The 16,954-nt window shown below is 41.4% G+C and overlaps 1 protein-coding gene across 5 annotated transcripts in view; it reads left to right on the forward strand.

The window, feature by feature from the left end:
- CEP112 (centrosomal protein 112) overlaps window positions 1-16,954 on the forward strand; it is a 139,941-nt gene that overhangs the window by 54,585 nt on the left and 68,402 nt on the right. For all 5 annotated transcript variants that reach the window (XR_005840589.2, NM_001282178.2, XM_040649448.2 and 2 more), the window contains one exon: window positions 8,051-8,233. Coding sequence is in view for 4 of the 5 variants with exons in the window: in NM_001282178.2 (NP_001269107.1) it covers window positions 8,051-8,233 (183 nt within the window). In the remaining variant the exon portion in view is untranslated. The remainder of the gene's footprint in view (window positions 1-8,050; window positions 8,234-16,954) is intronic.

Here is a 16,954-nt window from a genome sequence, read left to right on the forward strand (position 1 = left end):
CTTGGGGCAGGTTGGCATGGAGTGGCAGAGGAAGTACTGGTAGCCTGCTAGACAATTCAGTTGTCCATACATTAAATGGAGTTGATAATGAAGAACTAAATGAACTGATGTGTTATTGCCTCCTCCAACCTGAGAAACATTTTGGAAGTGTAAGAACTTGAGAGCAATGGTTTTATCCATCTGCTTTATATGAATACTTGTCTGTGCTTCACTGTAATCTTCAATACTCTTTTCAGAGAGATTACAGATGTGTCTCTGAGCTGCTGGTAATGGGGCTGAAAGATGTCCCTGCCTGCAAATAAATACATGTATTTAATTGACTGTGTGTAAAACTTCACATCTTTTGTTTGAAAAATTAGGAAAAAGATCCAACAAAGCAATGGAAGTTAATATTTTGTCAGCTTTTCCAATTTTCTTTCAAATCTTTGCTTTTTTAGTAGAAGAAATTTGGGGATCTTGCAGCATTTTGTTTCAGCTGTCATGTGTCGGAATGGCGTTCCAGCTTCATCTGATTCAGCGCCACTTTCTTTTGAAGTATCCACTGAGAACACTCTTAGAGAGAAGCTGGTGGGTTTTTTCTTTAAATATACTTTAGCTCAACTTTGTTCTACTTGCAGCTGTTAGATTTGAAAGTATATTTTGAAGGGAAAAAAAATAACTCCAACAGTACCACAGTTCCTATCTGCTGGGAGCAGCTGCTTGCGGCACTTCAAAGCCGGTGGACACTACAGTGAAGGCCTCAGCCTTTCCTGCCTTTGAAATGGTTGCAGTGTCTATAGTCAGGCTTTATGGCACCATCAGCACAGGAAAAAAGGTTGTTTGGTTTTCTGCAAACCCCCCACCCTTTTTTTTCTTTTTTTTTTCTTTTCTGCTTTCTAATGACATTCTCTGTTTAGCTCAAAATACCTGGGAAGAATTTCTGCTGCAATCACTTTCTGTTAGTTTAAATATCTGAAAATAAAGTCTGCCACCAAATCTGGCAGTCACAGATTTTAGGTAGGCAACATTGCCACAGAAAGTAATGAATGTGCTTCCTCCCTGTGTGCAACATGCTGCAGCTCTCGGAGTAAGGTGGGATGGAGCACAGCATTGAGTAAGGACACCTCCCAGCAGGGTGAAGCACATACTCACTTTTGTTCCAAGCAGACTTCAATAAATTTCCATGAATTGAACCTTTCAGTGGCTTTTGGAGATATTATTTTAAATGACATTTGTTTGTCTGCTTTTTCTTTTAAAAAACAATATAATCACTCCAATCACTGTGATATCCATTTTTTTGGGTGTTGAAGTGCTGCAACTGAGTGATAGTGTAAAAGTTGACATATGAGGCTAGTGAGAGAGCTGAAGTCTGTGACATTTCTCATTCCTAGCAGAGAGAACACAAAATGAAAAAGCTGCTGAACTGCTGTAGGAGAATGGTGTTCCTTGCTGAGCTATGGATGTACTTTAATACTAAGCACCAGCCTGGATTTATAAATAAGCTTTTCATTTGGGCTTTTTTTCTTTGACTGTGTTTATTCCATTTTTAAATGACAATTATTCTTCCTTCTATGACAAAGTGGAAAGCTAGAAAAAGTATTACGTGATAGCTGAAGAATCTCCCTGTATCTCAGGAAATCCTTTCTTGAGACATTTATTGTTGAGCGTTGACTTCTGTAAAACTTGTGAAGGAATCATTAGAGCGGGCTTCTTGCTCTGTTTAGCCAAATAGCAAAGAAGCAGAGTGCCTTCAGAAATGTTTTACGGGGTGTTTTACAAAATCTCTTTGAAATTATGGTAAAGATGAGAGAGCTAGCCTAGGCTTTTAAGTCTAGAGCAAGGCGAAGGTGTGGTTGAGCTTAGATGTACCTTTTATATAAAAAGTAGAGCTAAAGAAATGCAAAATCAGCCGGTTAAAAGTGGAAAAAAGCATGACTGTAATTTTACCTGCCAGCAGCAAGGGCGAGTATCTGAGGTAGAGAAGGGAAGTTGTTCTTGTTAGAGCAGTGTGCTGGAGCAGAGGAAAACATTATGTGAAGAGGAAGAAGAATATTCTTAATGGCTTTTTCTAATGCAACTTCCCAGGGAGGTCAACGTAAAGAAAAGAGCACAGCTTCCTCAGTGGTAAAATATGATGTTTTGTAATCCTGGTCATTGTTTTGTACACAAAGGCATAGATTTCGAAACAGAGGCATCTTCCTTAGTGTTAGAAGTGCCATTTAATGTTAAGGTTGCAAGCGCAATCTCATGTTCAGCTTCTTAAAAATATTCTAAAGCTTAACTGAGATTAATGGTTTTGCGTCTTCCCTCCTGATCTTCAGCTGTTCAACTTTGTGCCAAAAGATTTTGCCAGTGTTTGGGTGATCAAGGCTGAGATGACGTTTTGCTTTTGCTAAAATTGTAACAATACTCTCTTGAAATGCTGGAGGCCAGGTATTTTTCACCTGGGTGTATTCTTTTTGTTTTGTTTTTTTCTCTTGAAGATCTACTCAAGTGTATTTAGGTAATAAACACTGTTTAATTCCCATTTACTGGAGCTTAGCTGCTAACCATTCCAAAAAGTCTTACTGAGAATTTCCATGTCTTCTCTGGGAAAAGGAGCCAGAAGAGTTTGTGTATGGAGGAGATGTAAAGGCTGTGACCTTGTGAGAGAAAGGGAAAATGCAGCTTAAATGAGGAATAGAGTAAAAGTGGGGATTAAGCATGGGGAAAGCAAAAAATTGCTGTGAGTGTGGCTGGGATTTGGAAAGCTATCCCTTTAGGAAAATAACTACTGGCTGTGAATCCGAGGTCTGGAGCTGTTCAGGCTGAGAAATGCAGATTAGACTTACGGATGTGGGCCGTTGGAGGGTCATGTCTTCAGAATGGCTCCCAACATCACCAGTCATACCACAAGATATGATGACCACGTGTATGCCTTGAACTCTGGCTCTAGTTCCATGCTCCACAGTCTTCAGGAGCATTCAGTGTGACCCATTAATAGAGATAACAAGCTTAACATTCAGCTTGCTTTGTCCCTGTGCCTCTTTACAGCTTTTCTTTGGCTGTTTTCTTCCTTTTTTTTATTTTTTCTAGCTTCCTTTTGACCAGCCTGTTATCCACTTGAATGAAGAAAACATTTGCAAAGACATGCTTTTGAAATATGTATTCCTCAAACAGTGAATGCCTGAATATTTTTAGTATGCTGGTTTGGCTGAAAGGACACCATCTTTGTAGAAGGCTTTGTTCCTCTCCTCTTTGTCTGTAGCCTAAGATAATTGAAATACAGCCTGTTCTTGTATGGAGGCCAAATGAGAATGTTAGTAGAGGCTCTAAATTTTTTGTGTCATCAGCAACAAGCTGCATAAATTTAACAAATTAATCCAGGATGCATAAATGTATCCTTTCAACCATCCTAACACACAGATGAATGCCATTTGCTTGGAATATCTGAGGAATAGCTTCTTCAGTCATCAGCATCAACTTTTTGCTTCATGCTGTAGCTAAAACTCACAAACAGGAAAAGGATATGAATTTAACCTTCAAGTACAAAGAGTGGGTGAAAATCTTATATCTGTACCATTGCTGTTTACAGAGCTGTTTAATCAGATGGATGGGTATTTACACTGACTCCTTCAGGCATTTCACTTGTGTGTGATTCAGAGTTAAGAGCCTGAGCTCGCTGGATAGTCAGCAGTCAGCTTTGTGAGGAGGGACACGAGGCCAGGATCATAAATTGATGCCTGCAGTAAATACAAGTCAGCCTGCGAGTGCCTGTGAAGTTGGCTCTCAGTGTTCAAAGAAGGTCCTTGGATAAACAAAGACAATGTACAGTAAATTCTGCAGCAGAACCTGCTACAAACAGGCATTTGCAATGACTCTAGGTATATTACTTTGAAAGAAACGTTTCTATTTGCGCACTTCATTGGCTTTCTTGAGGCAGACAGAGTGGTACCTACTGATGTTTGTCGCAGTGCCACATGTGGTTTGTGCACAGGGATGCAACTTCAGTGCCAGCACGGTGGCAATTTAAAAATAAATTTACTCAGGGCAGGATGATTGGGAAGAGGATTGTAGGATGCTTTTGCTGCCTATACTTTAAAAAATATTACCCTCAGGAAGGTAATATTTAGTGATCAGGTCTAACCACCTACTGAGACCACTTGGGCATATTGTTGTGGGAAGGGTTAGTAAAACTCCAGTTTTCCTAAAGAGTCATTTACATCACTGAATTTCTCTCAATTTTTAGTTTGCAGAGTAACAGGAAACAGTCGTGACAATTAAATTATTGCAACTTGCAATGAAATATAAAGTAAAGTGTAATTGCCATGCGTGTGCAATGTACAGTGCCCAAAATGTGTTTGCTGCCTCAGTGGTAACACACAGATCTGCACTGATGTATTTTTCACTGCCATGTTTGCCCTCTGCTCGTTACAGTCCTTCTATCTTTGGCATATTTTGTTTTCAAAATTATAGTGAAATCTCAAAAAATGTGTACGTATAAAATGCATTTAATTTATCTGCTGCAAAACAGTTCTAGTATACTCCCTTGCTTTGCAGTAAAGATTCCTCTTTTCCACCCAAAGTTATGCTAAGCCAGAGCCCAGCATGATTAATACTCGATCCTCAAGTCTGTTATATCAGATTACTTTAGAAGCAGTGTATTTGCAGGGATGGGTAATCCCCATATCCTCATGAAACACGCACATTTATGTATAGGCTTAGGAGACAGAAAATGCTAGCTTTTACTACGTTTGGTATTTGGGGATAGATCACATGTCGTGCGGTGCGCTGGTCAGAGGTTAGGGCTGGTTTTGAGCAGAGCAATTATAATGAAGACACCTGTTTTACCAATGGAGGAATGGGGAATAAAATCTCCAGTAAAATGTTTGAAAATATTCTTAAATTTTTATAAGATGAAATTGCTGTTAAATGGGTGTGCTGTGTGTGTGCTGTATGAATGAGCTTTAGTTCAGTTCTTTGGCATGACATATATAATTTACTGGTGGCTTCTCAGGCCTTCAGAAATTCAGTCATGCCAAAACAGGGCTAATAAAATCATCCTTCCATGCAAAGCCATATTTTATGTAGGTGTTACTTATAATATTTCTGGAATTGTGGACATAAATTTACATGTATTTTCATACTTTGGTGTCAAATATTTATTGTAGCAGCTACATTTTTCAAAGAGGCAGTGAGCTAACTAATTTCCTTTCCCTCCTTTGGGGATTGTAAAAAGATTTTCAAAGGCATACTTGTTCTTGAGAACAAGTTGAAATTGTTCTAAAATTGAAAAGCCTAAACTTGGTGTGTGATGTAGAAGCAAAAACTGTATAGTAGAAGCTCTTGTCTACATTACGGACTTTAAAAACGTATTTGCTGACGTCGATTGTCTTACAAGGATTTGGTTTCTGTAGAAGTCTCCTGCAATCAACAGACTATTTGCTGTTGAGCTTTGTTCTTCAGGTGCACAAACTGACCTGGCCCAAACAGCAGCAGGGTTTTATGCTAGGACTTTCCTGGGCTCTTCTATGGTGAGGTGCAGTTACACCTGCCTGGCTTAGAAGGCTGTTGTACTGTGAATGTCATGGTGAGATGTGTAGCATCTCAACCTCTGTCTCACAGACATCTTCTAGGTATGAGTAGACATTTCAATATAATCTGAAGTGCTAAGCATCTAGATTTAGGTGCAGAAAGGCCTCAACGTGATACAATTTTAAAAGGTGGTTTGTTATTCATAAAGGTGTGTGCTGCCTCAAAGAAGAGACAGAATACTTACTGACTTATGAAGACTTCATATAGTTTTCATGCAGCTTCCTGTGATGAAGAAGTCAGGTTGTTGCTGTGAACCAACACGGTGTTCTTTCTTTCCTTGGCATACATTAGGTGTGTTTTTTCGTGGTTCTTAGGGGAAAAGAAGGTTGAGTGAGTGTGCACCAGCATGGTGAAACACCTCCTCGGTCGCTTGCTGTTATTTGTACAGGAAAGCACGTTTTGCTGCTCACGAGTGTGCAATGATTGTTAAGATTTGTGAGGGAAGGTGGGCTCTGTAGGCATGTGTGGGCACCGCCATGGGGAATTGCGTGCTCTGTGCAGGGAGGGCTTTTTGCACACACTGGGCTTGTTGATAACCCATCACCTCACACTGCCGCCATTTCTGCTCCAACGTCGGACTGTGAGCTCTCCCCTCTGCACGCAGCAGCACTGCTCTCTTTTTCACTCCTTTTCCCCTTTCTATACCCAGATGCTTTGCTACTTCAGTATACATGTTGAAAGTGCAGTGATTTATAAATGAAACTGCTTAGTTTGGTCGGGTAAACCCACCATGCACGCACAGAGCTGCAGCTGGTGGAGGAAGCAGCATCTGCCCCGGCCTCCTTCCAGAAGGTTCTCTGTTCTTCAATTGGGAAAGTAACGATGGAAATAATGGAAGTTTCTCACAACGAACCAGCTCACCCCAGACCTTATGTGGTACAGCCAGCTGAAATTGTGATCAGCAAGAAAAAAAAAATGCTCCAAAAAGACCTTTTTTTGTCAGCATGTTCTCTCTTTAATCAGATCTGATGTCTGAAAGACTTGATTTTCAGAAACAGGACAAAGCCTTTGTAATTACTTTAAGAGGACAAGAATACTTTCATTTAGACGTGCTGAGGGCACTGACAGTAGCTGGATGTAAACCGTTTTGTGCACAAACATTGGGCAAAAACCTGAGGTGCCGAGCTCAGCATGGCTACCCAGATCCGTGATGGGCAGAGCCAATGGGTGTCAGCAAACAATATGGAGGTCTTAAACTGTGGAACATCTCCTCTGTTCCCCTCGTGTTGTTTTTGGGAATACGTGCTGAGCCGATGACACATTTTGCCTTCAGAATTTGGGACGTTCCGACGCGTGGTTTGAGGGAAGTTGTTGCATTTTGCTTCAAATTTTACACAAAAGCCATGTCCAGGGGCACCAGGAGGCACGGGCAGAGCACCGCCGAGGCCGCGGCCCGCGCGGAATTGCCTGCTGCAGCTTTAAGATAGGTGCCGGGCGCTGCGGTGCCGGCTCCTCCCGACGGCTTCTGTTTGAAGCCGGATTCTCACGCTGCACATAACCCACCATCTTCTCCATCAGGGCGTTTTTCTTTTCTTTTTCTTTTTTTCCCCCCCCCTTCTTCAAAATCCACCAAAACTGAAGAAAAATCCAAGTGACTGTTCTTAGCAGCTGTGTGGCCCGGAGTTCAGTGGGGAAGCGGCTTCCTGCCGTCCCTATTCATCACCTGCTTCAAAGGCCGCCTGGCTGCTCCAGTGTGCAGGCCAGGTAGGGTGCCATTGTGCGCAGGCGGGGAGGATTAGTATCAAAGCTGCGGCAACCAGGCCCTTGGTCTCGGGCTGCCATTCAGTCTAGCGGGGAGAGGCTGGGGCTGGCCAAGGTCACAGCAGCCAGTGTGGTGCGGACTGGGAAAGGATCCTGAGAATAGAGCGCTGCTTCTGAGACCCTGGTGCGGGCTTGCGGCACAGCAGGTGCCCTTCTGGAACACATACATCTGTTTATGTTGGGGTAGCGTGGCTGACAACGGGATAATAGAGCTTTGTTTTTTATAATTTTCTTTTTTCAGAAAACAAAACAAAACCTGTACACACCACAACGTTGGATGTTGAAGGAAGAGCTTTCGCTCTGGAAAATCATCAAGAAATCCTTGAAAGATTTAATACTGGGGTGGGGGGGTTGCGTTTGTGTACTTGAGCAAAGGGGCGAGCAGGCTGGCTATTAACCATTTAGGATCCTCAGCCCCGTGGATGAGCAGCAGCAGGGTATGGGGGGACCGTTTGTGGAACGCGACAGTGCAATTTTTTTTTTCCTTTAAACGCTCCGACATTCGTAGCACCAAATTGGTTCAGGATGCGCTGGATTTGCTCGGTTGTCGCCATTGTTGGACTTGTCTGGAGGAATTCTGTCACGCTAACGGTGGCTTTTTAAAAGGTGAGGTAAGAGTGACGTAAAAATAAAACCGCCAACTTGATGAAATTAAGGGGAAAATTAAGCTGTAGACGAGTTGTCATGACGACAAGGATGTTCTATTGATGAACTGTACTCCTCACTGTCCAATCAGATAGTGGAGCTGAAGCTGGAGCATGAACAGGAGAAGACGCACCTATTCCAGCAGCACAACGCAGAGAAGGACTGCCTGGTCCGAGACCACGAACGGGAAATCGAGAAGCTGGAGAAGCAGAGTCGCGCTGCCATGGCAGAGCACGAGAGCAGAACTCAGGAGTGCAGGAAGCGAGACGGGCAGGTAACGATCAATAACGTTTGAAAAGCGTACACTTATTAGAAAATGCTAATAATTGGGGTTTCCTGTTTTCCAGCACGGTTGATGATGTACTCTGTGTGATCATTTGCGAAACTGGCACGTAAACGTGATTTTGTTTTTCTTTTCTTCCCTTTTTTTTTTTTTCCGCTTCCCCCCTCCCTTCCCACTACTGAATAGGGCTTTAACTGCAAAAACCACAGGTAGCCAGATTAAAAATCCCATGGTGCGCTATAACTCGGCCTATTTATAATCTTGTCTCATTTTCTTTCATGATGGATTTGTTTAAGAAAAAAGGTATCTGTTCTTCTCCCCCCTCAGCCCTCACATTCACCCCTCCTTTTCTCCTTCCTGGGCAAATCCATATGAATTATGTCTACTTCATTTGTATGCTTTTTTTGTTTTAAATCTCTGCAGGTAACTCACAGATGGCTTTATTTCATTTTTGTCCTTGTCTTATTGTTTCAATTTTGCATTCTAGATATGCATTGTGTGTTTGGCTACGTATGTCAGATATTTGATGAGACAATGTGCCTTTTGGATTGCTTACCATCACGTTTATTTTCCTACACACGCACGCACCCCTCCCATCCTCCATCTCTGTGGTCACTGTTGGAAGCCATTTGGCAGAATAACCCCCAGCTGGGGTAGCATTTGACTCTTCAAACTTCTGGATGAAATGTGCACTGTCAGCATGGAAAATGATCTTTATTAGTTTTCAGTTAAAAAAAAAAAAAAAACAACCTTACTGCATTTTTTTCAATATATTTTTTTGTAAGGATGGCATGGTATATTTTCCAAACAGCCTATATGAAAAAGGCCTAAAATGGCAATGTTAAAAATTTTAAGATGATTTCATAGTTTGAAGAGTATTCAGAAAATAATCATTACTAATCAGCATTAGAATCGCTTATCATGCCTGGAATATTTTATACTAAAACTGGACATTTTCGTAAGGCATCCTTAACGACGTGTTTTCCGCGCACCGCTGCCTTCTCTATGAGATGTACAACTGACATGGAGGCATTTTCATTTTACTTTCCTGTAGACTGGTAGGCTGTGTCCTTTACTGAAAACTAACCTAGCAAAGCGAAATGGAATATTTAATTTTTTAACAAATTTTTTGGGTTGCCTTTGGATGAGTCAGACTATCGAAATCTGCCTTAAGCCTGTTGGAAAAGAAGCCGCGTGCTGGGGGAGGACGGGGGATATATTGCAGAGCCAGGGCTTGTTTCTCCGCTTCCACCATTATGGATTTCCAAGGAAAATGAGAATTTTGTGGGAACACTTGGGACGAGGTTATTCAGGTGGCTTCTGCAAAATTAAACCATGTCCCCGATTCTCCACTTCTACTGTGAAAGTGAACAAAGACGCAAAGAGCTAAAGGGAATGGTTTCTGTTTGAATTTTTTTCTTTGGCCTAAGATAGATATGTCTTAACTATACAGCTATTTGCAAGAGCCCTTGCAGAGTTGTATCATCCTCTCACCTACTCGCCTCGTGTCATTTGCGCACGAAGGCAGAGCTGTATATCTTGGGTTAAAAAACAGTTTTAGCTCTGTCTACGTGACCACATTCGTTACAACTGTTCTCTATAACGTCAAGCACAAACGCAAAGGGACCGTCTTAAGCAAATTCAGAGAATCTGGGAGGCGTCTTGTAAGTATATCTCTATTTAGTTCTGTTGTGGGTTGTTTCTGTTAAAGACCGGAGCCCAAAGTTTGGTTGTGCATTCTGTTTGCAGTGGGATATAGGATGCTACTACAGGCGCTGCATAAAGAACTTGGAATCATGGCAGCTATTATGAAAATCGGAACAATCTGAATAGCAAAAAACTTTGGCCTTTTCTTTGTAGTTTGAATGGCCGCGTACAGTTGTTTGAGCATCGCTGCCCTGAGAATGACATGTAAATCAGGGGAAAAAATGTCATTGCCTTTGACTAGAAGAGCTGCTGTTTATTTAAATTCCAATAAGAATCTATCTGCTTTCAAGGACGCATCGTTTTTCTGTTTCTGTTCCTTCGTCTGGTCTTTGTGTTAGAATTCACTTTTGTCTCTGCAGAGAGCTTAACAGACAATACGGGTGTCTTTTATGGAATTATAGAATGTATTTTTAATTAAAAAGGAAAAAAAAAAAGGGAACTACCAAAATGCATAATCATCTAATGTGACTAATGACCAATGTCCATTGTGAAACATTTGATGGTCTCTTAAAGATATCGCAGCAATCTAATGCATCTGTGTAGTCGAGGCTTTATATAATAATAATAATATAAAAATTGTTAAAATTGAACCATGTTTGACAGCAGTAATCTTAGGAATTCTCTGAATTACAGTGATGGTGCTCTGAGGCAGGAGAAGAGGCCATTTTGCCTTGCTAAATGAAAAGTGGATTTGCTGGGTATTTAAAAAAAAATTAAGTGGTAATTAGTGTTAATCACATTGGTTTGAAGGACCTACAGGTTCAGTGTTCGGGGAGCGATGTGAAAGCACCTTTATTAAAGATATTCACTTCTGTTTTTTCTAAATCCTTCGCCTGTGAAAGTATCAAATGTTTAAAGAACACATTTTATACTGCATTACTAAAATCAGATACGAATGAGTACTGCAGAACAATTCATTGTACTGCTGTTGAAAAGATCCATGTCTCTTTCACGTAGGTCTTTAGCTACTGTAAGAGCCAATATACAAAACCGTTCGATTTTATTCCGATATATACACTTTTATTAATGTTTTACTCAAAACCAAAATATAAAACAAAGATTTCAGTGTATTGCCAGGTATTCTTTAGTATAACGTTATGTTACTGTTTCTTTGAATAACAATTTAAGTATATTTTCAGGAAAGGAACGTGATTTAAGCAGAGATCACCTTTTGTATTCCTGATGAATTTCAGGATAACAACTGCATTCCACTTCAGCTCTTGGATTTATCTATTTCTAGGAGGCTTACTTTGATTTTTTTCACCTGGGGTTGTAATGCTCAGGGAGGAGTAAATTGACATGTGGGTCAGTAAAAGTCAGAGCAGTACAAAGGCTTTTATATCATGCTGTGTTCTTGTAGTCGTTTAAATCCTATGTGTTTCCTATGAACTGCCGTAATATTTCTTAAATAATAGTTAATAACAAAGGAATTTCGTTTTGTAAAAAGTCAGTTTTAAATCACTGCTTGTGTTTAATTCAGATTTTGGATATGAGCTGGATTTTTTTAAAGAATATTTTGAAGCAATAGTTTGGTCATTCATTCCTCACCTCTCCCTACATCATTTTATTGCATTCATTATTTTGCTAACTGGGGAACTCCCTGGATGACAGCGTGCTTTCTTTGTTTTAATGAAAACAACCTTGCCACTGAATCACAGATTTTGGAAGCAAGGCTTCTGACTACAGAGAATAGAAGATGTTTTTACCACTGTGAAATAAGATAGCAAGGTTAGGAAATCTTAACAACCAATGCCAGCTGTGCCGTGGTGGCTGTGCCAGCTGTGCCCTTGGACTTCCCCTTTATCCCGTGGCTGTCATTCTTTCCCCAGCATCTGACACGTGCCCTGAACCAGCTCAAAGATTTTCATGTTCCAGCTGCTGTACAGAGTTGGATCACTTTCATGCTTGTTCTCTGGCTGTTGACCTTTGGGCAAGATGGAAAAAAGTACCCCTATAACTTCAAATACAGTGCTCTGCACTAAAGCAAGAGGGGAAAGAAGTTCCTTGAGGAAACCGAATTCTTCCTTTATGTTCTGTTGCACAATAATTGCCAAATCCACTTTTTTCATCCATTCATAATTGGGTTAAGAATAACTTGAACACTGAGGCACACTTTGTTGCTTTCTGTCACTGATGTCACAGTATTTAATTTTAACATATACTGTTTATTATCTCAAAAACTTGGCTGCTTTGAGAGAACTTCAGTGGTGTTTGGGGATGTCTCAGGACTCTCAATAATCCAGTACCAGCTGGGAGAGAAAACCTCTGGCAATTCTAAACTTGCTCAAACACACACACTACAAACGGAAGTCCAATTTTATATTTATATATATAAAAAAAACAAGGATTGGGCTGGAGGTGATGAGAAGAATTGAGAAGACATTTTGCTGTGTCTGAAGTATCTGTTTCCTTTTTCCTCTCTTGCATTTTGCTCTTCATGTTCTCCTCTTGGCCTCCACCAGCCCGCTTCCGTTCGCCTTCTTGCAGACCTGCAGTTCCTTTGCAGACCCGCTGCGTAGGACATCCTTCTACTTTTCCTCTGGCAATCTGCTTTGAAAATTCACTCTTGCACTTGTACGCTGTGATCCTTCTGCAGCTGTTTTGTCTGAATGAGTTCTGAGCTCTTTGTGAGCCTGTTGGGTTCAATAATACACAAATGAAAAGGTAACAATCGTTGTTTTCCTTCAAGCAAATTGTTGGTGTGCTTATGGTTGCATATGGATAGTTAGTGTATTGGGTGGAGGGGAAAGAAGAGATTTATCCTGTCTCTTCCATATGTACGTTGACTAAATATATTTAATAGTGTGTATGTGCATATATATATATATAGTCAGCATATATATCTATATTCTCCATGTGTACTGGTATGCTTATCAGATAGCTTGATCAACTATTGATAGCTATTTAATAATAACTAAATACCCCAATGCATGTGCATTTTCTGTCTGTGCTATAAAAGGAACTTTTCATTGCTGTATTAATACAGAAAGAATCCAGGAGCATTTATTTCACAATAGAAGACTTTCTTAAACCTTGATCTGTGAGAACCTACCCTAAATCTCTGATCAGCTCAGTTTTACTTTGGGTAGTTATTCTGATATCTCCAAGCATCGGTTTCCACCCAGATGCTTTTCCAGTATCAGTGGAAGCAGTTTATTTGATTGTGTCTGGAAGGAACAGATAAATGTACTCTGAAACTTTCAGATGTTGATGGTGCTACTGAAGTCACTTCTGTATATAACTTTAAGTAAATAAATTCTATGACTCATTTTTTCTTTGACTTCTTTTCTTCTCACAATAGAAGATGTCTTTGGCATGAGAAGAAATGCACTGCTTGCTATGCAAGCTTTCTCTACAAACAATCTAAATCATGGAGCTGCAGTCTAAATATTTGTTTGTTTTATTTTACTTGGAGAGTAGCTTTTGGGCTGACAGTCAGAGTTCTGCAGACAGACAGCAGTTCCCTTTGAGCCTTTCTTAAACAAAGGCTTTTAGCTTTATTGCAGCATGTTTAATTTCCCACCGGTCAAAGCAAAGTAATGAACATGACTGTTGATGTAAAACATTAGAAGTACCAAATATTTGTTACAGCCTTTGCATGATTTCTCTTGGTTGTTTTTTATAGCAGGCTGAGTCAGGGTGGGGATGGATCCCACTGATGAGGAGTATCTCCTGAAAATCAAGGATCTGATGAGGGGTCCTGTAGAGATGCTCAAGTTGGGCTTCAAATCAGTCAGTCAAGAGCTCAGCGAGGTGGCCAAACCCATCATTTCATGGGGAAATACTCAAATACTACCCCCAATTGGGCTCTAGCAAGCGAATGAAGCTGGTTGTAGCTCTACTTGAGCAAATGTAGAGGGGTGTGGAAAGAATGTGGACTGCAGTGCAGGCATTCATTGAAATTAAAGGGAAAAATAAGGCTCTGCTCTAAAAGCTAGAAGCACGCATCTCAGGCTCGTGAATCCCTCCACCAAGCACCTCCATTGGGGGGAGGGCCTCAGCCTCCCATGTGCCTTCCCTTTCTCTGCTGTGATAAATCTGTCTTGCCACCTTTGTTGTTTTGCATCAAGTGCTCGGCTCCCAGTCCCCTCTTGGAAGCTGCTGCTCCCGTTTGAGATGTCTTTCAACACAAGGCTGTTGAACAGGCTATAAACATCTGTCACTTCCTTGCTTAGTGGAACCATTGAAGTGTTCTCGTACTGAAGGGGTGATCATCTATGATCTCTTCCACATTTTTGCTTGGCTCTCACTTTTTTATGATATGACTGGAATTAGACAGCGAGCAGTTCAGTGCAGGAGGTGTGACTTTTCTTGCTCCTGTATCCTTTTGTACCTGAGAGTGTTCTGCATCTGAAATATTTACTAATGCTGTTTTTGGAAGCCATGCGTAATGGTGCATAAGTTGCTGTTTGCTGATCAAATATGCTAAGTTAGCTTAGGACAGAACTGACATTTTGTGCGGTCTACAGTGTGTGTAAAAGAGGAAGCAGTTGCCATAGAAACTAGCTCATCACTTAGTACTAAATCTGATTCTGAGATGGAGATCTCAGCAAAACAGACTTTGTATGATGGAATATGTGGCGGTTCTTACGCTGTTCTGAACATCTTATGTTGTTAGGGTTTATGATTTTAAATATAGGGGTCTGCAAAGATGGTGTATGCAGTGTCACTGCAGAAGGGGCAGGGCTCACATCATATGGCAGCATTGTATTTTATGCCAGTACACGCTGTTTACTGAAAAGTGATTAATTCCTAAAGAAAAGTTCAATAGAATAATTTCTCTGAGGGGGGAAAAAGCCCAAATGAACAGAGATCAGTTTTGCCCATCAGCTGAGTGGAGGATCTTTATGCATGGCAGTTTTTAACAAACACACTGGGCGTGGCTTTGCACGCATTGGTGCGAAATGATTTTTAAAATTATACGAAGGAATATTAAAGTGATAAATGAATGAATCTTTTCCTTTATACCCAATTGAAATTTCTATTGCTACAACTTGGATCTGTAGCTTCTTGTCCTCCCAGTGCCATCTTCAGGAGGGGTTTGCTCCTGTCTTCTCTGTGGTTCCTCCATGCACACATCTGAGGGCAGAAGCTCCTCCTCAGCCCTCTGCTCCCCAGGCTGAACAAACCCAGTGCTGGGCTGCTGGAGGTGGCAGCCCTGCTCTGCAGCACGCCGACCGTTTCTCCCCGCGTAGCACCCAGCATGTTCCTCAGGTCTCTTTGTGTCCTAGCATCCGTGTCACTGATGGGGATGTTAAGCTGCAGCAGCCCCATGTTTCAGTTTTGAGAAGTGCTCCTTCTAACTGGTTCCCTCAACTCCTGTGCCTCAAACACAGCAGTCCGGTGAGCTCTCCACTCGTGCTGTAGTTTGCCCATCCTGTCTGTCACTTCAGTTTGACTATACAGATTCTATAAATGTCTTTGTCAAAAGCCTTACTAAAGTTAAGGTGAAAGACACTGGAAGCTCTCCCCTTACCATAGTCATTCCATTTAGAGGACAAGCCCTTTGGCCAAGCACAATTTGCTCTTGCTTGTATTGCTGTCAGCTGTTCTCTGTGACCTTTTTATTCATCTTATGCCTGGAAATGAATTTCTTGAGATTTTGCTCCACACATTTTCCAGGGATGGAGGGCAGGATGTCCTGTGTGTGACTACCATCTGAGGTACTAAGTATTGTAAATCAAGCAGTTTAATTTATTGCAGCTTACTTTTTCTTTTGTTCATTGTTCTGGAGAAAGATTAGCCAGAATCAACTCAGTCTCCCTTCCTTAGGTCAGCAGATGAACTCATTCACTAATTCCATTCACTCACTGCCACCACAGATCAAATTTTGAACAGTAGTTCAGCCATTACACGATTTATCTGATAGGGGAGATTTTATGATCCATTCAGTTCCTCATTTCAATGGTATTATAAATACCAAATAAAAAAGACTGAAACACCAGTTGAGAAATTATGACTATCAGTAGTTTGGAATGTTAACATCACTTGTTTTGGTAGTATTACTGGTCTTCAAACAATAAAATCCATATGGATGCTAATTTCCCCAATTTTGAGCAATGAACGCAGCCTCTTTATGGTTTAAGTAATGATATTACTCAATACCACTGCAGGATCCAATAGACTCATGATGAGGTAATAAATAGCCACTTTGGAGATCTGATTATTTGTAGTCTTCTTTTATGTGGTCTGTGAATGGGGAAGGAGAAATCACAAAGCCAGTGGAAAGCTCTGCCTTCTCGTGTAGCTGACACACTTTGGCTGAAGATTTGTCAGTTGAGAAATACAAGACCATCCGTACAGCTCCACGCACGCCCACATTAAAGTATTGCAGAGGAACCTTCAAGTGGAAAACCAGTAACAAATTGCAGCTGAACTGCTTGTGGCAAACTGCCCTGACCTGGGCGCCCACCATCGATCTGCTGTCCTTCGGTCAGGAGGAAAACAGGAGACACCTCTGGTTTTCCTCTGTTTCACAGGCAGGAGCTCTGTGGTGAGGGGAAAGAAACCCCATCATGGGTTATCTTTGTATCTGCAGATGGTGTTACTGGCACAGGCACCAGGATGAGTACTTCACTGCTAATCAACTTTGCAGCTGTGTCTGTAGCAAATTCTGTCTCAGTTTCTGCCTCAGATGTTAGGAATTTGCTAAGCCGGCTGCTGAGGGTCAGCCCCTCCATAACCCGGCTCGGGGACGCCGCTGCCTTCCTCTCCTCTGCTGAGCGGGGCTCTGCTCAGAGCTCTTTTTGATCCCAGAGCAGGGCCAGCTGCATTCTGCATCGTTCCATGTTTCCCAGCCTGCTTTGTTGCTGCCATTTTGTGGTTCTGGTTTCCCCCACGGCCAGGTAAGGGCTGGGTATTAAGTTCTGCGATGAGGAAGTTTCAGGTAGAGAATTCTGCCCGTCTCCTCAGTGTAGGCTCTGAGCGTGTGCTAGGCATGTGCGTTCAGGCTTACAGAATTGTGTATGCCTTCTTTAAAGGAATGTGTTAAAAATTGCATTATTT

The sequence above is a fragment of the Gallus gallus genome, chromosome 18 (genome assembly GCF_016699485.2).
Source record: "Gallus gallus isolate bGalGal1 chromosome 18, bGalGal1.mat.broiler.GRCg7b, whole genome shotgun sequence".
Taxonomy (NCBI): domain Eukaryota; kingdom Metazoa; phylum Chordata; class Aves; order Galliformes; family Phasianidae; genus Gallus; species Gallus gallus.